The 26705-nt window shown below is 42.8% G+C and overlaps 1 protein-coding gene across 3 annotated transcripts in view; it reads left to right on the forward strand.

Annotated features, from left to right (window-relative positions):
- LOC147724011 (mitochondrial enolase superfamily member 1-like) overlaps positions 1–26705 on the forward strand; it is a 376214-nt gene that overhangs the window by 303232 nt on the left and 46277 nt on the right. For all 3 annotated transcript variants that reach the window (XM_086965612.1, XM_086965614.1, XM_086965613.1), the window contains one exon: positions 6295–6394. In XM_086965612.1, coding sequence (XP_086821738.1) covers positions 6295–6394 — 100 coding nt within the window. The remainder of the gene's footprint in view (positions 1–6294; positions 6395–26705) is intronic.

Raw genomic sequence — 26705 nt, forward strand, 5'->3', positions numbered from 1 at the left:
TCTCATAGATAATCTAGCTCAGGATGAAAATGGAGGAACAGCTACATCTTGGTTCTGCTCATTCCTACCAAGAATGGTTTTATCTTCTTCACTCTCCTCTTTTTCCTCTTAAGACTACATTGGCAATCTATGTCAAGTCTTTAGCATTAGTTATGTGATCATTTGGTTTTATGTTTTATGCTAATGCCAACAATACAGAAATTATATTGCACCTAAATGCCACCCACATATCCTGCATTGATCAACATTTTCTAAAAGCTACAATATGCATATAACTGTGTTACAGAAATCTAATCACATTTCACAAAGCCATAAGGACCATAGATGACTGACAGTTAATCCTGTTGTATTTCATAAAATGCTAAATATATTTAAATATATACTTTCTGTCAAGTAAACTGATGGCATATGATCCGCCTATAACTCTTCGTTCAAGTTTGTAATACCTTTTGACCATTACGTGAGTCAAGAAGAAAACATTATTGGGGAACAAGCTTTTCGATGCTGGCTCTTACTTTATGGAACACTTCAAAATAACAAAAGATTATTTATCTTTACATAAACGTTTGAAACCTCCCCATTTTGCTGATCGTGTAATTTCTTGTAATATGTTGTGCTTCACTAGCACCAAAATGCTTACTGGCGAGTACGCTTCACTAATAACTAAAATGAGAATTAGTCTCTACTCACAGTTTTCCCTCCCTGCACCTCTACATTGTGTCTTCATTTATTATAACCTACTGTGATTGGGAGAAATGTTGATTGGATCCAAATACTAAAAATACCGCTTAGCGCTGTATTTCTGCTTCAGTCTTATACTCATTTCTTTGTTTACCATTCACATCAAAACAGTATACATAATTTACCACCCAAAGTTTCTCTGGTCAGTGGCCAGTAAGGAAGATTCATGGTGCTAAGCATGACTTTTTAAAATAAATTCTACTACAGATTTCACAATCTTAATTTCTTTTAAAAAAAAATCTTTTTATTGATTTTCAACCACAAACAACATGCCCAGTAGTTATTTACATTCAGACAGGCTCTTCTGGTCTCACTTTGGGTAATGATGAAGGCTTATGGCATGCATTAGTACAGTCAAGGTAAAAGGTCAGGACAAGTAATAAACAATCGTCAATTAACGCTTAAGTAGCCTCAATGTCCTCATAATAACAGCAAAATGTGTCCAACTGTAACATAGTTATTCTTGTGCTGTAGAGCGATATAGTATTAAATCAACTACTCTACACTCCCGTAACCCTCCCTCATCCACCCACCCTCACCGGGGTGTCACCGATTACAGTATAAATTATCCTAATAACCACTTGGATCAAATCAACTGTACAGGGTACCAAACATACAACAGTATAGATGAGCATGACTATGATAGGAAAGGGAGCACATTCATACCTTCCATCTCCTGTATCGTTGCAAGCATCTACTAAGTTCCACCCCCCGAATGCAGGCTCAGTTCTGGTCCAGAGTCCGCATCTGCAGCCTTCAATTCTGTAACTAGGGCTTCCCACGCCCTGGCTGCATCTAGCGCCTTCTCGTTGTGGGACCTCTGGGCCTGTTGCAGGTGAACTACACTCTCACTCGCTGCCCAAGTAAAAAGCGCAGCTTTCCATCTAGCGAAACTAGGCCCTCCCGCAGCTTTCCAATGGATTGTGATTTCCCTTTTGGCCAATACAAGTCCCAAATCTAGGAATTTACTCGTTATTTTAGTCTTACTAATGTGGGGGAACCAATGTAAAAGGCAGGTAGCCTTGTCCGGAGTAAACTGCTGTTCTGTGATAGTGCATAATAACTCCATTGCATCTTCCCAATATGTGCCCAATTGTGGACAGTCCCATAGCATATGTAATAGCCCCACATCCACAAGCCTACAGCAGGGTCACTGCGCTGTGTCAACCAGAAAATATTGGTTGATCCTCGCTGGGGTGAGGTAGGCCCTATGCAGTATGAAGAAGTGAACCAATTGAAACCTGGCATTTCTAGAACTCTTCCATGCCCTCTTAATGATCTGCGACCAGGCCTGGTCTGGTATGTCCCTGTCAATATCTGTCGTCCATTGGTCACGTAGTTTCTGCAGCGGCTGCAATCCCTCCCGAAGCATACGTCTATATAAGCAGGTGACAGCTTTATAGGTGCCCGCTGCCATTACCCCATATTGACACGCTGGGCTCACTGTCGGCTCCGATAGGCCCTCGCCCCAGTACTTTTGTATGGCAGCTATCAGGGCCGAATGGATGAAGTAGTGTCCTCGCGGGAGTCCGAATCTCTCCTGCAGCTTATCATAGGGTAATAAAGTGCCATTGTCATATAGGTCGCCTACCACCTGTAGTACAAGAGACTCCCATTCTGCAAGGGTCTGCCAGTCCCCAGAGTGTGGTAGGGTGGTACACATATCCAAGGGTATCTCCGGGGCATAGGGACGACGCACCTTGATTCTGCTATAATAGCGTTGCCAGCAAAGCCTCAGAGTGCGTTCCTCCAAGGACAGTGAGTTCACATGCAATTTCTGCTGGAATATGATAAACAATAGCACATGTCGAGGTATATCTAGTTCGCTGTCTCTTTCAGGGCCTCTGAATTCCAGCGCCACCGCTTGAGTAAGTCCTTGAAATTGTGCCGCCAGATAATATAGCTCGAAGTCAGGGACAGCAAGACCCCCCTCCTCTCTCCCCTGCTACTCTCCACCGCCCGTTCCCCCAGATGAAACCTCCTACCATAGACCGGAACTGCCGGAATAAGGAGGCGGGTATCCACACCGGTAACGTACGGAAATAATAAAGTAGCCGGGGAAGTGCTACCATCTTCAGTAAGGCCACGCGACCCGCCACTGATAAAGTCAATGTTCCCCAAAATTGCATGCTATTCTTGACGCTTTGCATTGCCCGGCCAATATTTCCGTCCAGTAGGTCTTCCTGGGTCTGGTAAATATTTGTCCCTAAGTAGGAAAGGCAGCGGGTTCCCAAGTGATATCTTGCGCGGGTGCAGGTGGGTTGCATGCCGGATCGACCGGGAAAACACAAGTCTTCGCCCAATTAACTCTGAGTCCGGAGATGTCCCCGAATCTACGGAGAAGTGCCCGGGTCCTCTCCAAACCATCTCCTGCGTCTTTTAAAAACAACAAGAGATCATCCTCATATAGCGAGATAAAGTGTGTTTGACCTCGGAGGTGTAAACCTTGGAACGCCCTCCCCAGTCTAGCGCTGATAGCCAAAGGCTCTATGGCCAGGGCAAACAATAACGTGGATAGTGGACACCCCTGCCGCATGCCACGCTCCACCGGACAGGGGGAGGAGATGACCGTTCCCACTTTCACTCTGGCGCACGCCAAGGAGTACAATATTTCGGTCCAGCGAACATAGTCTTCTCCAAGTCCGAAGGCTCTTATAACCAAAAATAAATAGGGCCATTCTAGACTATCGAATGCCTTCGCAATATCCACAGATAGGATTGCTGCCATTGGGTCCCCACTGTGGTCCCCACACAAAATGCGTATCATTCGGCACACACTGCCTGCGGTATTGCGAGTAGGAATAAAGCCAGCCTGATCAGGATGAACCAAGAATACCATGTGCGGAAGGAGTCGGGTGGCCAAAATACGACTCAAAATCTTATAGTCAGAGGTGAGCATAGATAGGGGCGATATGCAGAAGGATCAGTAGAGGCCTTCCCTGGTTTAAGTAGAGGGATGATGATAGCTTCCCTAGTCGAGATCTGCAATATCCCGAGCTCTCTAGCCTCTTTAAAAACCAATAATAATCTAGGGGCAGGAACATCCACATATGTCGCATAAAACTCTATGGGGAGGCCATCGATTCCCAGAGTTTTGTTTCACGCCAAATGCTTGATAGCACATCTAATTTCAGACAATGTAATGTCTTGGCTGAGGGAGTCAGCCTGCTCCGCGTCCAAGACAGGAAGCTCAAATCATCCAAAAAAGCTTGGATGTCCCCTTCACCGGTCTGCACCTGGCTATTATACAGATTTGCATAATAATTATGAAAATGGGTATTGATCTAATGTTGAGTGTATTCGTTTGTGGTACAAAAGGGGGTGGTGATGGACGGAGAATCTGAACCAATCAAACACTCACACCCAGTCAACAGATCTGGGTTTAATCCATCACCGTTCTTTAGCCCACTCTGCCACCCCAGTTCGGACATGGCCATATGCAAATCAGTCTGACCCTGTGCCTCATGGGAACAGTCCAGCCCGAACTGCCAAGCCATGCCTTCCCTGGACTGGAAACAAGCTTCCAAGGACCGGTTTCTGGCATTTCAGCTTTCTTTAGCCCGGCTTGCTTGAATCCAGTGGCAAAGTGAGCAAGGGACTTACGTCAGAGCATTCCCTGCCAACTTATGGCGAACAAAACGGTACAAAAGGGGGTGGTGATGGACGGAGCATCTGAACCAATCAAACACTCACACCCAGTCAACAGATCTGGGTTTAATCCATCACCGTTCTTTAGCCCACGCTGCCACCCCAGTTCAGACATGGCCATATGCAAATCAGACTGACCCTGTGCCTCATTGGAACAGTCCAGCCCGAACTGCCAAGCCATGCCTTCCCTGGACCGGAAACAAGCTTCCGAGGACCGGTTTCTGGCATTTCAGCCGTCTTCAGCCCGGCTTGCTTGAATCCCGTGGCAAAGTGAGCAAGGGACTCACGTCTGAGCATACCCTGCCAACTTAAGGTGAACAAAGCGGTACAAAAGGGGGTGTGATGGACGGAGCATCTGAACCAATCAAACACTCACACCCAGTCAACAGATCTGGGTTTAATCCATCACCGTTCTTTAGCCCACTCTGCCACCCCAGTTCAGACATGGCCATATGCAAATCAGTCTGACTCTGTGCCTCATGGGAACAGTCCAGCCCGAACTGCCAAGCCATGCCTTCCCTGGACCGGAAACAAGCTTCCGAGGACCGGTTTCTGGCATTTCAGCCGTTTTCAGCCCGGCTTGCTTGAATCCAGTGGCAAAGTGAGCAAGGGACTCATGTCTGAGCATACACTGCCAACTTATGGCGAACAAAGCGGTACAAAAGGGGGTGGTGATGGAGTGTATTCGTTTGTCCCGCCAGGGATGTCAGCGCTAGTATAGGAGCGCTTCGAGGGAGGGGGTCGGCCAGCCACGCCAATAAAGTGCCCACCTTATCTCTCTCAGCGTGCGCCTGAACCAAGTAGGCCCTATGGTCAAAGCACCGCAAGCGCTCTTCGACTACCTCCACGGCGTCCTTTGATCTCAAGACCAGGTCCCGCGCCTCAGGGTCAGTTGGATGCGTTCACTCTCCTTCTCTAAGTGTGTTTTCTGCGGAGTCAATTTCCTGCAATAACGCCTTCCGTACTCCCACCCATTTGGTAATACACAGGCCCCGGACTACCACTTTAAAAGCATCCCATTCCAGGGCAGTTGTCGTAACTGTTCCCTCATTATTAGGACTGCACCGCCGGGGGCTCCAGGGCCCAGCAGAAACTCACCATTAGTGGGTTGTGATCGGAGATGGTGCGCGACAGGTATTCGCTATGAACCACTATAGTAGCCAGGCCAGTGCTACATAAAACTGTGTCAAGCCTCACATGCAACTCGTGCAGTGCCGAAAAATAGGAATAATCGCGTTCCCCAGGATGTAGTGTCTGCCATACATCCATAAATCCCCAGCGATCTGAGCTTTGAAAGTTTATGAATTGGGGCGTCAGGAAACGGGGGGTGGGATCTATCCATGGTCACGTCCGCTATGGAGTTAAAGTCTCCCCCCGTCATTACCGGGTTCGTGAAATACACAGCCTGTTTTTCAGACAGGTGAGCGAAGAAAGTCGCCTGTTCCACGTTATGGGCATAAATACTGCAAAGGGTCACATCCCGCCCGTGAAGACATCCCGCAACTACCAGATTTCACAATCTTCATGACCATCTGGATGCAGAAAAAGCCTTCAATATGTGTGCTATGCCCTGGTTACATGAGGTCTTCATGTAGACTCACTCCAAATATCGGTAGTGTAACTAGTGATTTTCTGATTTGTGTCCACTTGACTTTCTCTCTGGCTCTGAAATGTGATTGTAACCTTTGGTATAGAAACATGGTATGTGATTCGTAAACAGACAGAGGTGAGGACACTTTGTATTGTTATACTCTTAAAACTGGAACCCAGCCAATTAAAAAACTTCTTAACTTCTTGTGGTTTTAAAAAAATTGAGTCTAAGCATTTTTAAATCGGTGCTCTGGGCTTTGTAACATTTTGATAGCAACTCTATAAAACTACATCTTTATTTATGTCTTACTATAGTCCCAGTTTGCCCACACGCTGGAGGAGTTGGTCTTTGTGAATTGGTCCAGCATTTGATATTGTTTGATTATATTTGTGTGTCCGGAAGCCTAGAAAACCGGTAAGTGAAACTGTTTTATATCAGTGTGTTTTTTGTTTAAATATGAGATAATTCCTGCTTTGTTGCCAAACAGATATATGGGTAAAGAATTCCTGCCAGATTATTTGTGTAAGACCTTTTCTCTAATGTCTTAATTGTAGGCTCTATCCACATGTTGCATCAATGTCAATTCACTAACCATGAATGGCTGTGAAAGGGACGGAATTCATTTTGGTTATAGCCTGTTTGCAGTATGTACAGATAATCTTTGTTCTATGCATATTCAAGTTCTTCAATGTTGGTCTCCATGCAGCCAAAACATGTAGCAGACACATGATCATTCACATCATGATGTAGTGTACATTGTTGTGGTGTTTCTTTTTCTTGATGTTTTATGTAATAGGTCCTTATCTGTATTCTGAACATATTACTATAGAAGCCTTTGTCTTTATCTACTGTTGTGGACAGAAGGACTCTATGAGAGTATTAGTCACTGAGCATCCACATTTGATGCATGATTTTCTCATAGCCTAAAGAGGAGATCCGCAATAGGAATTTGTGATGGCTCCCTTTTTGTGCATTTTATTTATCAATATACATGATATGGGTGAGGTCAATATATTTGCAGAATTCTCCAGTGTTCTCGTCAATATATACTTATCTACTGATCAAACAGCCAAATTGATGATGCGTAGTTGACCTTCATAATGAACGGGAAAGGCAAAGTTGCTTCAATCCTGGTTGTGTGCTTACAAATCTTAGGCAAGACAGGCATTGGTGGAAGCACAGCCACCATTGTAAATGTCAACATTGTAGCAATAGCTATCTATAATGTTTGTCAAAGCCCCACATTATAAACTAAGGGTTTCATTTATTGTGTGAGAAGTTGCCGCCCAGGTTTGTAGGGGCCTGGCCTCCACTCCCTTGGCAGAGGACTGACCACATCACATTGTGAAATCCTTGCCCTCAGTGCCTCTGCTGGAGCAAGAGATGTACAGAGGACAGAGAAGTAGGCTGAGTGGGTACCATATTGTGTTGGTACTTCTTGACATGCTTTTTTGTCTTTCATAAATAACCAACCTAAGAGGGGGTTTGAATCTGAAAGGCTTCCTGAAACGGAGAGACTTACAAAGTCTGTCTCCAAAACATACTTTAATAGTAGAAATTATAATGAGGAACACAGACATGCTGTACATCATCCCTATATTTACAATTGTGGAACATGCAGAGTTTGGTCTAACTAAGCACATTTATACACTTGAAAATTATTTTCACCTGCAAGTGGGTGGCACCTCCATGGGCAATACATTTGTGCCAAGCCTGCCAAATCTGCGTCCGAGACCAAAATATATTAACTTCAGTCCCTTTGCTGGGAATATACTACTCTGGTTCAGATACATTGATGATATATTGGTCATTTGGAAGGCTAATTAGAAGAGTGGCAGGGTATCTTTGATATGCTAAGTGGCCAAGATCTGCCTGTACACTTTTCTAACTCTCCAAGCTAAAAGGAACTAGCTTTTCTGGGTCTCTGGATAACAGCCAGAGATGGTGGGCTTAACAAAGTCTGAGCTCTTTTTACATATTAGACATAATTACTCTGACACTGTAAAACGTGAAGAGAAATCAGATTCCCTCGAACAGAAGGTAAGAGCTAGACATTATCCTCAAAAAGATTAAAGAGCGCAAAAAAGAGACCATGGCATATTACGGATACAAAACAAAACACTGATACCATTACACTTGTGATCCCATGTATTGTCCTGTCTCTAATAACCTAAACAAAGAGAGTAGACAAACGTTGAGGCATTTTGAATATGACTGAATGTAAATGTGAAAACAGTGTGTTGCATTCAAGAGGTTGAAGTTTAAAGAGACTGCCTTGTTATAAGTATATTTTTCCTTTTCTAGGTATCCTCCTTTTTTAGGTTACATATGTTAATCATTTAGCTATAATTGATAAATATAGATTGTGCGTTTATTGTCATTTATAATTGATAAATATAGACTGTACGTTTATTGTCATTTATCATTGCTACATAATAAGCAAGTCTGCTCAAATATATTCATAGGGTCTGTTTCACAAAGGTAAGTTACACTTTTGAGTAAGTTTACACTTTGTAATAAGTGTACTCATTTCGGTATTGACAAACTCAGAGTGTTTACTCACTAAAAAAGTGTAAGTTACATGTCAATGCAATTGGCTTACTCTGTGTGGGTGAGTGGCAACCCTCTTACTCATTCCTAATCCCACCCCCTTTAGTAGTACCTTACAAAACGTACTGTAAAGCGCAGTTTGAGAATCAGGTTCATTGTATTTAACCTAAATTGAATATTCTGTGCTAAATATTTGTTATTGAGCTGTGAATAAGGTTTCATGGACATTGATAATTTAATTTCTCATGTATTTTTATTATTAAAAGCGCATACTTTCACACAATGAAAATACCTAAAAGGACGTCAGGAATTTGTCTGCCATTGGTATATTACATAAGATTCAACAACTAGATACTATAAGTAAGGAAATAAGGGAGGGGCATATTTGCAAGAATTTATCGCAACAGGAACATAATTTTTTATGACGTTAATAAGGTGATAAACCCTTCGCCTTATTTACAAGGCAGCGTTAAGCCACTTAACATGGCTGAACTCAACCTTGTGACTAAGGCCCCCTTTCGCGTAGCACTTAGCGTGGAAGGGGCAGGCAATGGGTGTTGTAGTGGGCGTTCCGCCGCAACATCCATTGCTTTTTGACGGTGCACCATATTTACAAGTGTGGCCAAAAAAACCTGGTCTTAACATGGCTCCTTGTTTTTACTATTTCTATGTGTGCTGCATTGTGCAGCACACATAGAAACAGCAAATATCCATGAATGATTGTTTATGTGCAGGAAGTGAACCCTTCCTACACATAAACAATCATTACCTCAACCAGGCACCCTTGCACTATGGTGCAAAAAGGCTTGCGTTGGTGTTAGGCAGCTGAATTTAGTGCCCGCGCTAGGGAGAACTTGGTGGTGCGCCGTATCATTATAAATACGGTGCATTACAGCATTTTCAGAATGCGCGCCGTTAGCAATTGTTGTTTAATGCTGTGCTCCGCAATTCTCTTGTAAATATGCCCCAAAGTGTGAAGGGCTAGAGGGGAATGTTGTGGCAGAATCCTCAGATGATACAGGCCATGCAGAATCATATCACCTACTTCTGCTGAAGACTAACAAAAGGCATACTTAGGCTTCACTTGCTGGGGTTATCAGCCTGCCTTTCTTTCCTTTTTTTTTCAATTTATTTTCATTCCACAGCAAATTAAAAAAAAAAATATACAATACATGAATCAATTGAGTTACTTCTTCATGCCGGTACATTCATATAGTCAGAAAATGGCCCCCACATATTCCTACCAATTTTTCGTTTATTCACCCCTTTAACAGCATACAAGCTAAATTCCAAATTAAATAAGCTTAACATTCTACTTCTCCATTGAAAAAAAGAAGGAGGATCCACTTGAAGCCAGGCGGCAGCAATGCACAATCTTGCTACAGTCATAGCAATAAATATAAGATGACAATATTTAAAGAGATCCCCACCCCTACTAAATTGGATATCTGTCCCCAGAAGCATAGTTACAGAAGTTATAATAATTGTTTTGCCAATCAAATCACTTAAGAATTTTTCAATATCAGCACAAAATACTTCAGCTTCCCACAATTAAAAAAATATGTAACATATCCGCATCATCATCATTACATCGGAAGCATTTCCCATTATGTCCAATTTTCCACTTGGCCATATATGCCGGAGTGTAATATACATTTAAAATAGTTTTAAAGCATTGTACACGCAAATTGGCTGACATTAAGGATTCTTTTGATAATGCAATAACATATTCTAACGATGGGGCCTCCATCATTAAAGTTTCAGACCATTTATCCCTTTTTTTCTGCAAATCATCTTTCCTATATGCTAATAATAGCTGATAAACCTCCCCAATTTTTTCCTGGCGTTGTATAGCATTTATAACTAAATTGGGAACACATACAATACTTCACCGTATTATAAAGTCACGGATTTGTAGATATTTAAAAAATTGTTGTATCGGTAAATTAAACAAACGAGATAGCTCAATAAAAGACATTACTGCACCATCAGCTCCTATGAAATCCCCCAATTGGACAATCCCTTGTGCCCGCCAACCTGTCGCCAAAGCATCCCAAAAAATTGGAGGTAGTAATTTAGTAGCATTGGTTGGAGTATACCATGACACCTTCCCCACTTGGGATAATTTTTTTAACTTTTTTCCAAACATTGAAAGCTGATGATAAAACCTTGAACCTGGTGCGTTTAAAGTAACTCCCATCTATTTCTTTGAATAAAGATTGTCTGGTTTCTGATCCTAGCAACATTTGATAGATTGAGGGCGCTTCTGCCACATTAAGTAAGTCTTCTCCAGTTAACATTAATCTCAACCTTAACAGAAAACATGTATAAAAATACAACATAAAATCTGGCATTGCTAACCCCCCCCCCCCCCCCCCCCCCGATCAACCGGAAGAGTAAGGAATCGCATAGCCCTTCTTGGTTTTCCCGGGGCCCAAATACATTTTGAGCAAATAGCTTGTAGTTGCTGGAGTTGGGGTACCGTAAACTCTAAAGGAACTGCTCTAAATAAATATAAAACCTTTGCTAGGACATTCATTTTAACCACATTTACCCTGCCAATAAGTGTAAGATGTAGTCGTGACCATTTGTCAAGTGAATTCCAAATATTAGCCACCAATTCCCCCCAATTAACATCCAGTATTTCAAGCATGGATGCACGCACTTTTATACCCAAATATAACACTTCCTTTTCCACACGTGGATCATTCATTGTGATAGAATCAGAAGTCAATATTTGTGTTTTTGTTGCGTTCAATTTATACCCAGATGCTCGACCGAATATTATCGCCAGTCGTTCTATCTCTTGTAATGCTAGAACAGGGTCTGAAGAAGCTATCACAACATCGTCCGCATAAGCGAATATGGTATATGGAATATTCTGTACTACAAATGGTGTAATCCGGACATTATCAGCCAGCAACTCAATAAAGGGGTTAATATAGAGGGCAAATAATAATGGTGAACTGGGGCACCCTTGTCTGGTGCCCTTAGTAATATTAACTGTTTTAGACATTAGACCCATCATAGAAATTTTAGCTACTGGTGAAGTATATAACACCTGAATGGCCGTCAGAAAGCGTTGACCGAAACCTGAGAGTCGCATTAATTCCCATAAATATTTCCATTCTACGCGGTCAAACGCTTTCTCTGCGTCTAGTAAAATCAGGCCAAGATCACGCCTCTCCACTTGTGCAATATCAAATAGTGTCCCTACCTTGTTGATATGTGAAGTGGTACTACGGCCTGATATAAAACCGTGTTGCATTCATGATAACAATGAAGGAATAACCCTGGATAGACGAGTGGCCAATATTTTCGAATAGATCTTACTATCACAATTTAATAGTGATATTGACCTGTAAGAGCCTACCAACTCTAGATCTTTGCCTTTTTTATTAAATACTACTATAGTACCTTCAGCCCATGACTGCGGTGCCCGTCCTGCTTGTGCAGCCCTAAAAGTTTCAAGCATATCGAATTTAATTACACCAAAGAAGAGCTTATAAATTTCCCCAGGTAATCTATCTGGCCCGGCAGCTTTTCCCAAAGCTAATCCCTTAACTGCTGTCTCCATCTCTTCCATGGAGATAGGTTCTTCTAAAGCCAATATATCAATAGGATTTAGATATTTCAAAGTCCCTTCGGTTAGATTAAAAAACTCTCTATGGTCTTGCGGTTGTGCAGTATATAGCTCAGAGTAGAATCTATGAAATAATGATAAAATCCCTTCAGAATCTAGACATGTTGTCCCATCACAATCTTTCAAGGCTTTATTCCTGCCCATAGCTTCTTTCCTGCATAGCTTCCATGCCAAGCATCGTCCCACCGATTCACCGTATTCGTGCATTTGTTTTTTATTAACTAGGTATTTTCGTGCATTATCTGTGTGCCACATCCCTTGAATTCTCTCCCTTACTTGTTCAATAATTTCTTCAGACTCTGCGATATTATTTGCCCCTAGTTTAACACAATCCACTAACTTTGCCTCCGCCTCCTTTAACTGTTCATATAATGCACGTAACTCCAGCTTTTTCACTCGATTCTGTCCAAAGACAAAACTTAAAACTTCCCCCCTAAAACTCGCCTTAAATGAATTCCAAACGGTAGCGCAGTGAGTTGAATTCCTATTATTGATAAAAAATTCACTAATCCATTGGGCCAACTGTATCAGCCTGCCTTTCAATGCAGAAGACAATAATAGACACGGTTGCTACACTGAACAGTGCTCTCATTGTTCAAAGGAGATATGTGAGTGTGAACCATCTGTGAAGCTTGAATTAGGCTACTCTCTCGACCCTGAGTTTAGCTTAGCAAGTAAGATATGAGGATGGATTGATGTACGGTTAGATAGCCAATATGTTGCAATATTTTCTGCTGTTCGTACTTCTCGAAAATGTTGCAGCTACTTTTCTGTTTGTTTTTATCATTGTTGCTACTCATATTGTGTGCACTAGGATAGGATTTTGTTTTTAAGATTAATCTTTTTTTAGAAATCCATTGTTTCCTAGTGTTCTTGAGTGTGTCTTTTATAATGAAAGAGTGCTTGGGTTCCACTAATTATCCCTGTGATATTTTTTTTTTAATTGACCGTTACTTCGAATGCATTTAACTCAGATGTCGCTCAGTGTTTTGTGGGGTGTTTTTTGTCTCCGGTTGGTTAATTGATAAAGTCCTTCGTGCAGGTGGTCTAGAAATCCTATCTGCTCTGTGTTCTGGAAGATCCAAAACATTTTTCAACCTTATCTACATAGGACCATCAGAAGAAAAAATAAAATAATCATCAAACCATATAGTGTCACTACAAATTGTAGTGGGGCAATTTTCTTGTGGCCATTTTTGACTATGAAGAGTGACAAAGATAAAAAAAAACTACCAACCTGAGCCTCAGAACCCCTTGGTAGCTGAGGGTCCACATACAATTTAGTAGCAAGTTTCTCTGCTTTATAACATGTCCTCATGAGCTCTGGTATGTAGAGATGACATGCAAAGTAATAGCGAGAATTACAGAGCACAGAAGCAGAATCCAGTGTACCCACCTAAGCACCTAGGTGGTGACAAACTATACAGAAAGGTGCTATAAAGAAGACAACCTCTGATGCACAGTCCTAAAGAAACTAACACAAAGGGATAATAAACAAAATGCTACCTACTTACTACTTAAGAAACTACTTAAGATATATATTTCTTACTTTCCACATATGATCACACCTGCAAAATATAAATCATTTCCCCAAAGACTGGTCACCAAGCTTTGAGACATTAACCAGGACATACAACTCAAAGTCAGCTATTAGGTAGAAGGACATTCAGTGAGGGTTCAACAAAGATTTTAAAAAAACATTTTATCTTTGGTACTTAACACTTTAATGGAAGAATGGGAAATATTTAATTCTATCTGAGATACAGAGGGAAATAGCATAGTATTTGGGTATAATGCAACATATGCGTTTTCGAGGGATGTATGACGCTACAACACATACTTTTACAACGCATTTTTTACAACGCAACATCCATTACAACGCATTCCATTACAACGCATGCCATTACAACGAATTTTTAAAAACTACTTTTACAACGCATTCCATTACAATGCATACTATCTTTACAACGCATACCATTACAACGCATACCATTACATTGCATATATGGTAAGTATTGGATAGTGTAGGGGTAAAAATTACTATTCTAACTCCAGGGGGTGCAACAGTAGGGTAAGTGTTGGATAGTGTAGGGGTAGAAATGACTATTCTAACTCCAGGGGGTGCAACAGTAGGGTAAGTGTTGGATAGTGTAGGGTTAAAATTTACTATTCTAACTCCAGGGGGTGCAACAGTAGGGTAAGTGTTGGATAGTGTAAGGGTACTATGCGTTGTGATGGTATGCTTTGTTTTGGTATTCGTTGTAATGACTGCGTTGTAATGACATGCGTTGTAGTGGTATGCGTTGTAGTGTCATGCGTTGTAATGGTTGACTAGGACATAAGCAAGTGATATATTTCTAATACTGTTCAATCAACAGAACCTGGCACAAGTGTGTGGTGAGCAAATAAATCAAATGAAAAATTGAATACAGGAAACAATGGATCCTGACTATTTAATGTCTGTGTTGGTTATTTTTAAGAAAACCCTCAGTTATGGAGCGGGACTCTAAGGACTAATGCCACACCTGCTACATTTTAGACCAGCAGTATCATTTACAGTCTTCCACCTACCATACACACTCTACAGTAGGGTTTAGTGTGGGATATGGAAACTAAGTTGGACTGAATCCTGATGAATGTCCATGAATCATTAGACACATTAGAAATAAAAGTGGTCGGTTAGGGCTAGTTGGTTTCGTATCTCTTAACCTGAGAAAGGGTGGGAACAATACCATCAAATACTAGCCCTTCACAATTTTATTATAAAGGAACTTATAGCAGAGGCCTACATTTAAGACTGGGTGAAAAAATAATAAAAACACCTCTATTGGGTAGGAACTGTTCCTACCATCCCCTGCATGTGATGCAAGAATAGAAACACTACCAGAAGCATAAAGTGTTCAATAGGAGCCCACAGTGTGCAGGGAAGTTCAGTTACGCGGACAAACGGACCCCGTGATGAAGCCTGCCACTTCTAACTAAAGAAAAGTTGTTATCCTTTGTGAAACTATGGGGCATATTTACAAGGAGTTAACACCATCAGAATGTCACTTTTTTCCACTGTTTTAGTGGCATTAAGTCCTTTGCCTTACTTTAGAACGGGGCGTTAAGCCACTTACTCTGGCTTAAAGCCGTCATGTAAATAATTCCCCTGTTCATGCAGCACTTACCGTTATAGGGGTGTGCAATGGTTCAAGGTATGGGACAGCGCCAAAAATATCACCAGGGAATACCTGGTCATTTGCAGGTGATACAAAGAGAAATGTTTCATTTCTCCTTGTACTTTGCTCTTTCCATGTGTGTTGCATTCTGCAGCACACATAGAAACAGCAAATCACCTGTAAAGATTGTTTATGTGCAGGGGACCTTCCTGCACATAAACAATTACCCCAGCAGTGCTGGCATGCTTGCAACATGGCGCAAGGGTGCCTGGATTGATGCTAGGTAGCTTCTTTAGCGCCAGCACTAGGGCAAATGCAGGGGTGCACTGCATTCTTGTAAATAAAGCACATCCCTGTGTTTTGAAACGGACGGAGCGCTGCGTTAACAATTTTAGTGTAACAGTGCGCTCCACTAGTTTCTAGTAAATATGCCCCTATTTTGATTGTGCGGTCCTAATGCAGATTGTTGTACACTCCACTCTGAATAAGAGTATTAACCTACAGTGAGTTTAAGAACCTGCTTGCTGCTCTTCTGCTAATGAATCAAAGTATTTTTACCCCATAAAGGCAAGGTAACATCTCTGTATTTCATCAGGAAGCCTGATAGTACTAGATTAGAGCTTTGGATCATTTCTTAAATGTTTATCAGAAAAACGTAATCTTTTTTGATGGTGCCCTCTCGTTTTCAACACATTAGACTTTCCACTAATGAACCAGCTTGCAGTCAAGTAGAACAAAAAATGTCTACCTGGTGTGAGGGACAACAACTTCATATGGGACTCCTTTACATAAGAATGATCGGCAGAATTCCCTTAAACGTTTCCATGCCAATATCCGGTCCCAAAGGTCCTCCAGCTTTTCAAGCAAAGTCCTGGGGGCTCTCTGGTCCTAAAATCACCAGCTTAGCCATTATTAGTTCTCTGCTGTACTTCTCCTTGAAAGAGCCACAGAGCTCGTCATGTGATCAGTGTTCTAAGTGGTCTAGTACCAGGGCCAGTCCCTTGCAAAGCCAAATATAAGACATAAAACCAGGGCCCTTTATTTCTGTCAATCAATGGATAAATATTTTTTTTTTAACTTTATTTTCAATGGTTATAATATACCAAAAACTAATGCATCATCCAGTACAGTTATCTTGGTAGGCACATTATAGAAATTGCGATATTTTACATGGTTTGTATATCAATGAAAACAGTCGTCCCAAATCACCCGCATTCAATGGATACATTTCAACACAATGATAGGACCCTCGAAGCCAGGGTAGAAATGTAGGTGTGCATGTAGCTCTGTTAATTTAACACCTTCATGATTCTGCTGTCATTTTGGAAGCCTTATGGTCAGCACAATATTATATTCTTACCATCATTCTACTCTGACTGTCATTTAATATAATGGTGGTTCTGGCACAGCTCTCGACATTTCAAGAGGCACTTGGATGGTGACATCTAGGGTGTGATGGCACCTCACACATTATGATTATTCACTTTTGTGAACCATATAATATTAGCCAAGGCAATGTTAGCATTAGTTGTTTATTAGAACTCTGTGTCAGACAAGGACAATGCACTTGCCTGGAGGTGTGGGCTGGGAGATAAGCTTATTTTCTCTACAGTTCATGTTCTTCTTATGTCTAATGAAGTGTTCTCTAGAGAAATGTTGCCCCAGTATTTGCTCATGCATAAAGAAATGAAGCCACCCCGTATTCATCAGAGCCTGCAATAATGTTTCATAGGCATTTATTTGGGGCATGTTGAATTAGTAAAAGGTGAGCATGGAGAGTGTGTTGCCAAGGTGTGCACAGTGCATTTCTCAAATCTGTTCACGAAATATATTATTTCAACATTAGGGAATGGAAAAACATCTTGTCGTGGAAGAAGTCCACCAGAGTGTTGCAGAGTTCTTGGAAGGGGGTGATGGTGTTTTTGGGTGCTGAGGGTTTGAGAACTCCTTGATGATGCTGAAGAATTCTTTGCTGTGGTTGGAGCTGGCTTAAATGTGGTTGGCTAGGGCATTCCTTTTTGTCTCTTTCAGTCGTGGTAATGGCTGAGTGATGTCTTGTAGGAGGTGTGGTCTGTAGGCTCCTTGCTGGTGCTACATGTTCTTTCTAGTTGCTTGCAGTTTTGTTTCGTGGTTCTCAGCTCCAAGGTGTTCTAACTTGCATGTTTTGGTGGATAATTTGATTTTGGTGGGTTTGATAGGGGCAACTCTGTCTGCACAATCAGTGATCCAAGTGGTGAAGTTCTTCACCGCCTGTTCAATGTTGGTTGTGTCACTGTGGGCGGTGTTGAAGGGCGGTGGTCCATTGGCTTTCAGATGCTTTGTTCCAACTGTGGTGAGAGGTGCTGGGCGGCTTGTTGGTGGTGAAGGCGGCTGCTATGATTGTGAAATGGATGAATGAGTGGGTCGCCCAGATGAGCTTGTTGACATGGCTGTACTTGACTCAGTTGCTGGCGGTGAAAATAAGCTCAAACATGTTGTTTGTGGGGTCCTGGACTATTTGGGTGAGGCTGATGTTGTCCATGCTTTTGAGGAGGTTAGCTGTGTTGACATCATTGAGGTCTCCGAGGAAGATGTAGTGTTCAATGTCGATGGCTTGTGGTACAACAAATTCCTGGATGGTGACACATAAGCTGGGATATGGTCTTGGAGGTTTGTAGGCAAAGGTGCCTCTGATTCTGGTTTTTGAGTTGGAAGTTGAGATGTCCTATGATTGGGGTGGTGTTGTCTGCGCCGGTGGTGCAATGGATGGTTTCTTTGTCAATGATGGTGAATCCACCTCCATGTTTTTTGATGCGGCTCCAGTGTGCTATCTTGTAGCCTTTGGGCCTGGTCTTGGTGATGTCGGTGCGAATGCTGGGTTAAGCCAAGTCTTGGTGAGGAAGGCGTCATTGAGGGTGAGGGAGATGATGCTGTCCCAGACCACAGTGACATGTTTGCATAGTGATAGGGCGTTAAGCAGGAGGCAGTGAGGTCGTCCAGGCACAGTCATGGTTGGTGTGGTGGTGGTGCTGGATTCAAACCCCTCCTCAAGAAACCATCCGCAGACCCCAACAAGCTCAAAAACTACTGGACCATCTTTCCCACCAAAGTCCTCAAAAAAGCTGTCAGCCGCCAACTCACAGAATACCTGGGAATCAATTCTGGACTCATCCCAATCCGGATTCTGCACGAACCGCAGCACCGAAACTGCCCTGATTGCAGTCACCAATGGCATAAGAACCCTCATAGACCAGGGAGAAGCAGCAGCCCTGGTCTTTCTCAACCTCTCAGCAGTCTTGAGCACCGTGTCCCACCATACCCTGATCAAGACACTACATCAGATCGTAATCCAGGGGGTGCCCTCAAATGGCCTGAAACGGATCGCTTACTTTCCTAACCAGAAGAACTGAGGGAAACCACTTTCCAACCTTTAACTCGGAACCCAAGAACATCACCTGCGGTGTCCCTCAAGGTTCATCCCTCAGCCCCACTCTGTTCAACACCTACATCACCCCTCTGGCCAACATCATCAGAACCAATGGCCTGAACATTATCTCCTACTCAGATAACGCCCAGCTCATCCTCTCTCTATCTGAAGACCTATCCACCACGAGGACCATATTCAACCTGTGCATAACTAGCGTCACTGACTGGTTGCAAAAACTGGGTCTCTCGCCCACTCCCACAGACCACGGCTAGAAACTCACCATGACCAATTAGATCAAGGCAGTCTCTTCCGCCTGCTTCTGAACACTTTGCATGCTCCAAAAGATCTTCAAATGGCTCCCAGTCACCACCAGATGCACTGTCACTCAAGCCCTCATCACTAGCCGCTTGGATTTGGGCAACACCCTCTATATTGGAATTACCACACACCTCCTAAAGAGACTGCAGACCATACAAATCTCAGTGGCCAGACTCATCCTTAACAGCCCCAAACAGACTCACTTCACCTCACAACTAAAGAAACTCCACTGACTCCCCCTCGACAAGAAATGCCAATTCAATGGCAGTGTTTTATAAATCCTGTTTGATTGATTGATTGAAAATATAGACCTTGACGGCGAATTAGATTTAAAAGATTTGGAACTAGTTGACAAAGATGATATAAACTGGCAGTGAAAGATTAAACAAGTGATCGTAATCAGCAGGCTTAGAATCGGAATTTTGCTGTACAGTGATACTAAACATGATCAGTGTAATATAGACAGTCAAAGCTTAAACCCTAGAAACATAATTAATGCTGGGGTCTTCATCATTGTAAAAGGTTTTGCAACAATAACAATTGGACAGAAACCCTACAACCACATGGTTAACATTAGGTTAGGTTTAAGAGTGGCTCTATGAAACCTTAAATTGTATAACGGGTGTTAGACCTGACATCATTGGCTTGAGTCTCTCCTCCATTTTTTCTGTTTGCCTCTACTGTTTTACGATGTTTTGCTGGTATATGCTTTGGGCGCCGTGTCACTGCTGATCAGTGCCATAGCGCAAGTGCTCCCGATGTTAAATTGATGTGTCTATTGTATCCATGTTTGGCTTATTTGGTTTACTGTCAGTCCCTAGTCTAGTGCACCAGGAGTGCCGGGGCTTGTAAATGCAAATGCCGCTCGTGGGCTTGCAGCACGTGTTGTGCCACCCACAGGAGCGGCCTCATAAAAGAATGTCTACGGGTCGGTCATTGCGAGACCCACGTGCAGTCTTGTACTGTCACGCAGGCTGCGCAGGTATACCTACTTGCCAGCCCCCAACCTTCCCTTACCTTCATGTTAGTCACCCCTATGGTAGGCCGTGGGCAGGGTGCGTTGTAAGTGTAAGGCAGGACAGGCCTGACCAAGTTGGCATGTCCTGATAGTGAAGTGCCGCCATCTTCGTGCTTCACTATTGCGAGGTAGCCTGCTCTCCATTGCTTAGAATGGGCCGCCGGGATTATTAATGCTATGATCCTAGCTGGCTCGGAGAGTACGGTGCAATGTCGAGTTTGGTATCCCTGAACTCGGGGTTTAATTACGCATCCGGTGGTGTGGATGGTTTTTGGACTCTGGGTTCGAAAATAGCACTTTTAGAAAGTGTCTATTTTCTTGCCTAACCATATCTGGTTTCTGCTGGTCTTATGTGTGTGTGACAGGAGCTGGGTGGCTCCACGAGGTCTGGATGAGTCAGTGTGGGATGAGTGGGACATTACGTTGAGAGTAGGGGGAGAGTAGTTGTTGATAGCCTGCCTTGCCTGATACAATGCCGGCTCCACCTCCTGCCAAGCGACTGGTGGCTCTGTGCCTGCCATGGACGATCCTAGCCCCACCTCCTGCCAGGAGGGCGATAGCTCTGCTCCTGCCAGTATCAATGCTGGCTCCACCTCCTGCGGGGCGTCTGAGGACCCGGCCCGGCTCAATGAATAGGCCCGGTGCTACTGCCTAGCTCCACCCACCACAGACCCAGGATGTTGGGAAATCCCCGGCATAGACAAAGGGATCAAAGACGAAAAGGGGTATAAGAGAAGGGCCCCTGAACTAGGAAATCAGATCACTTCTGACAAGGAACCCTGTAACCAAGGACAAGAAGCCTGCTGATCTAAAGGACTGCCTACCCCTTCTGCCAGTGTGCTGTTGTTGGGGGAATCCTGCAGTGCTTCTTTATTTTTGCCAAGGAACCAGGAGAGAGGAACTGTGTGTGTACTCTCACGCTTGCTAAGAAAATCTCCAAGGACTGGAAGAGTGCCAGTCTCCTGCTGAAGTCACAGGGCTAAAGGACTTCATCTGCTAAAAGTGCTATCTCGCTGGAAGTGTGAATCCAGCACCTCTGAAACGAACAGCAATCACGACGACCGGACGGTGGGCCCGAACCGACGCCAGCAGCAACGCCAGTGAGTGGGAGTACGGCTCTAGCTCCAGAGGGCCTCGTGTCTGCACCGCTGCTGATCGCATCACCCGTGTGCCCTTCGACGCCGTGAGCGCTGCTCACTCTGTGCAACCGCATCATCGACGACGCCTGCTGAGGCCTGATCGACACCGAAGACGCGACGCCGGATTGCTCGACGCCACTGATCATCGTGTGCTTCAGTTTCCTAAGGTACTGTGTTGTTGAGGGTCCGTGTGACTCCAGGCATGACGCAGCGCTCCTCGCGGTCGACGCCGAACCTTTGGATTAACTTTGCCTTGACGTCGTGTAGCCCCCGTGTGGGTTACCCTGTTGCTAAAGAACTGTGTTTCCCAAAAGAAGATTTGCTTGATACTAAAGACTTTTGTGCTAAAGAAGAAACGACCTTTGAACTATCCTTTTTCCTTCCTGAACGTATTTATTCCGATTGTGTACAGTTTTGCCGTTATTTGGTCTTGTGCTAAGCCTTATATAAAAAATACTTATTTTTATAATACTACGGTGTCGTGTCCATTTGTAGTGTATTCACTGTGTTACTGTATGTGGTCATAATTGCTTAACGCACAGCCTCTGAGATAAGCCTGTACTGCTCTGCCAAGCTACCGAGGGGGTGAGCAGGGGTTATCAAAGGGTGTGATCCCCTTGCCCTGACTAGACAAGGAGTGTCCCTATTTGTCAGAAGTACGTACCTCTGCCAACTAGAGACAGCCGGTTCTAACAACGGGTCTAAGCAGTCTTCAGAAGCAATTGCATGAAAGGTTCAGCAGTAGTGGGAAAGGCTCATTGGAACATATTGTAAGGAGTAGACTGATGGTCCTTGTTGCTCAGAAATATGAATGAGGCTGACCAGGACCTTTGAGAGGTAGTTGATAACTGGTTCCCATTATCTAGTACCAGTCAAATGGGAGGGCCAGCCTCATTTAAATGTTTCTGAGCAGGCAGAGATGTCATAGTGATACCCTGGCTCCTTGTTTTGTGTTGCCACCTAGAGTGTTTTTTGAATGTTTACTGAGGTGCTGTTGGTTACATAAAGCAGCCTATTGTAAAGATGCTGCATGTTTGGCCTGAAAAATCTAGATCCATCATGGCAGGAGGGATGTGGTTGAATTTCTCCAGTCCTTTTTTAAGTTTAAAGAAAGTTTATTGATGAAGTAAATATGAGAAGAACACAATGGTACATGTATGGTATAGTATATAAAACAAATAGATAGTGCACACACATAAATAAAAATAAAAAATTTAAATGGTGAGGGCCAGAGTTATAGTTACTTAGGGGCACAAATTATAGTTACTTGAGATAACATAACTATAACTACTGAATTTCTATGTTTTTGTGTGTGTAAAATCTGTACCTAACTACAACGTCCCTGTAACCTTTGTATTTTTTTGTGAATTTCTACTTTTTAGTGCTATTTTCCAACTATAACATCCCTGTAACCTTTGTTTTTTTGTGAATTTCACTGCTGTTTTAATATAAATTGTACTAAAATTTGACCCATAAGTTCACTCTACTAATATACATTTTTACAAGTTTATTCACACACTCATTCTTATTATATATTTTAAACCTCAAAAATAAAAAAATGAAGGTAAGGTAACTTATTTAGGTCTTTCTATAAATGCAATGCACTAAGTCTTTCTTTTTTAACATTTATTTTACGGGGGGCAGGATCTATTCCCAATTAAAAGCACACATTTAATACTAAAACAGCACATGTAATCCAAACATATGCTATTGCAGTTTCTATCGGTGTATATGTAGGTGTGTGGCTGGCTGAGTGGGTGTGGTAGTGGCTGTGTGGATTTGTGAGTAGATTTGTGAGTGGCTATGTGGGTGGTTTTATGGGTCTGTGAGTGGGTGTGTGAGTGGTTATGTGCATGTGTAAGTGGGTGTGTGAGTGAGTGGGTGGGTGAGTAGGTGTGTGGGTCTGAGAGTGGGTGTGTTTTTTTTAATTGGGGGCTAAATCTACACATAACAAATAAAATTATGTTTTCAGCATATACAGACATTTTCTATTGTTGATTGCCATGTGGAAAGTCTTGTATAGTGACATTTTGTTGTATCTTTATTAAAAAATGGTTTAAGTGCAAAGATAAATAGTATAAAAGTGTAGACACCTCGCCACAGTTGTAATATTGTAGAAGACTTTCCATTTACAAAAATGGCTGCTTTAGGTGCAGATTGCAAAATTGGAACTAAATAAATAATCTTGAGGCCTAAACCAACCATTGAAGGTAGTGAAGTAAAGTCTCAACACATTCTATCAAATGCTTTTCAGCATCTATTGTGATAGCAGTGATAGCTACCAAAGGATACGTACTTAATACATTAAAGAACAGTCTAGTATCATCAGAGGATTAACGGTCCTTGATAAAATCTGGGCTATGTCTTTAGGAAAAATGTTATAGTCTATATTAACCTAAGAGATAGGTCGGTAATTTTTACAGTATTTAGGATTACGATCCTCCTTAGATATTAAACAAATAAGACCATCTTGAAAAGATCAACGTGAAATTGCAGACTTTGAAAAATAAGTAAAGAGAGCACGAATTCTGAACACTAACTGATGGGAGTGATGGAGCACAATGGTGCTCTTTCATTTGTAGTGGTGCCTCATAATCACACATAGTCTGCACCTACATTTATTCTTTTGTTGTGTTAACATTTGGTTATTAGAAAGTACTTGGCAATAACATGTGAAAGAGAAATTATAGAATTAATTTGTGCCATGTAAAGAAACAAACGTGGCAGATGTGTTTTGAATAAGGTAACCCTTAGCATTTGTCTGCAATTGACTAACAAAGTTTGCTCCTTTACATTGTAATGCATAGAGATAAATGTGCACCACATTAAAGTTGCACATGGATGTGGTTAATTGAGCTTTGATGTGTAGAATATCATAGGCTACTCACAATGATTTATGCATTTGATGTGTTTATGTAACATGATGATTTAAAAATACTTAAATAAAATGTTCCCAATATGTGTAATTCATAGGGCTTATGTGCTTCACTCTAATGTTGGCCGATTTTTGTAGGCCTGAAATGTATTCTCCCTGACCGCTCTCATGAGGGTAAAAGCTGAATTTCATGTGCATGTTGGGTTTGTTCTGTTCTCACGTTTTTGTTGCAGATGGAGAAAGTCATCTTTGTTAGTTAGAATAACGCCTTTCCTTTTAGGAGTTAGGCTCAAAGGGGAGAGGATACTTTTATGCTAAGAATGCTGATAATTGGGAGTCAGTGTTCTTTCTCACTGGAGGAGGCCTGGGAATCAAGGTCACCGAGCCAGGAGCTGGGATCATCAAAACTAAATGGAAAATCACCTATGAGAACTGGCCATTAGGATGAGATGGTCCAGACGCAAGCTGTGGACGTGTTCAGTGTTTTTCGCGTTTTGAATTTGGGACAGTGCCTCTGGGGTTGAGTCAGAAGAGGTGAGGAGATCGATGGAGAGGGAAGGAGCATCTTAGAACGAGCTCTGTAGCTTTGGCTACTTGGCCCATACAACATGAGTGCACGTCTTAGGAAGTCTTAGCGCGCTGACACCTTTTCCTGATCTTGCCTGTGGAATGCTAAGTCGGGATCTCACTGTAGTAGTAGTATAGAGACAGACTAATGCTTTTCACTTGCCAACCTCAAATGAAGACGGATCTTGACATGGGTGTAATCATTGCCTATGTTCTAATTCTGGAGTTTGTCATTCTTTTCTTGGTCCAGCATTTCAATCTTGCCCGTAGGTTTGGATTTGCATTTGTTCCAATGTGTTTCTACAAACTCGTCTTGAGGTGTCTGTATATCCAGTTATTTTTGGCTGTGTAATAAACACACTAACTTGGAATTCGGAGTCTGTGATTCCTCAGTGTCATGTTCCTTAAAAGTTGTTAGTTGCCCTTATGAGTTATTTCTCCCCTCTACACTTCTCAGCAGGTAATAAAGGTCCATTGACCAAGCGTTCTTCTAATAGAGGAAACATATTCAGAAATGTTTCCAATCTGAGGGGCATTTTCTGGAGTATAAAGTGTTTGATAATATTCTACAAATGACTGAGAGATTCCCTCATCCTGACAGCTTAATATATTATTAACATAATAAATACTTTCACTTTTTGTACAAATAGTTAGCTAATAACACTGTTTTGGTGTGGCCCCTATAATATCTGGCACTAGATTTGAGGACAAAGGTGGATTCATTGTCAGTTGAGTATTTGATAAATTAGAATTTTGAATTAACTGAGTCATCTAAGTGTTGCGGAGAATTATAAGTATAATACATAAGGTTAAGATTGTTAATGGAGGGTAATATGTCTTTTAAATTTACCACTGCAATTAATTTTACCAGTTCTTAATAAGCTGCGCAGTGGTGTGAATGATGCTCTCCAGAGAGTTTAACAAGAATATTGGACCCGGCCCTTTTGGCAGGTTCACCCCGAAACTTTTTTTTGCTTTTTCCTAGCCTGTTTCTGGAACCTGGTGGTGGTGATTTTAGGCCTCTGCGCACTTTTTTACTGTGGTACAGTGTAAAGTGCGTGAGCTCTCTGTGTATGTGTGGCGAGTGACCTGCCCTCCCATAGGAATGAATGGGGAATATGTATGCCCATGGTAGTTCCTGATGCGTGGGGAGTGCAGGGTCGAGGTTGGTATGTGCAAACTCGTGAGATTGAATGCTGCGCAATGGTATATGTGGCATGATTGTATCTAGTGTAGAAGTGCCACTTCTGGAAGTTGGCATATTTGTGTAATTTGTGTCTGGCGTGCGATTGGCTGAGGCTGGCTGGTGAGCCTGGCTTCAAGAGTCTGGGAGGGTCTGCCCCGGTGGTGAATGGAGTGATTAGCATGCTGATGTGAGGGGAGGAGTGAGCCTGGGCCTACTTGTGGATTGGCCGTCTGGTTTGCGGGTCCTGAATGAGGCTGGGTTTTCCCCACACAATGCTGGCTCCACCCCCTGGGGTGCGTCTGATGTCTCTAGCCTGGTCAGTGAAAGGAATTCCCTATAACCAGTTCTAGCTGGTTCTCACACTGCCTGCACCCTGCAAGACAAAGGATTTCTCTGTATAAAATGGGGCTGTGTCCCCTTCCAAAATGTTCTTGTTTCTGACTTGAATCCTGCCAGGGGCGTGCTGCTGCTTGGGCTCAGGGGAAGGCTTGCCTCCCTGAGCTCTGCCCAGACCCTGGATGCCTGGAGGACTTCTGGGGGACCCATCTGCCTTGCCTGGGCTGATAGGGGGAATTTGCTTTGCCCTGGATACCTGATGGACATATCTTGGACTCTGGAGACCTTTTGCTGGGTCCCCTTTGCTTCCCTTTGCTGCTGGACCTGGCTGGTAGCACTGGGGGAGCGCTTTATTTTTAACAGAAACCTTGATTTGTGCTGATAGCGCCAGGGAGCGCTCTGTGTTATTTCTAGCACTAGAGGGTGCTTTTGCTGGACCTGGAGCGCTGTGAATTGCCTTTAACGCTTGCGAGCGCTGTGGTTGACAAGCCGGTGCCCACCCGGCATCTGCCCAGGATTGCGGAGC

The sequence above is a fragment of the Lissotriton vulgaris genome, chromosome 4_1 (genome assembly GCF_964263255.1).
Source record: "Lissotriton vulgaris chromosome 4_1, aLisVul1.2, whole genome shotgun sequence".
NCBI lineage: Eukaryota > Metazoa > Chordata > Amphibia > Caudata > Salamandridae > Lissotriton > Lissotriton vulgaris.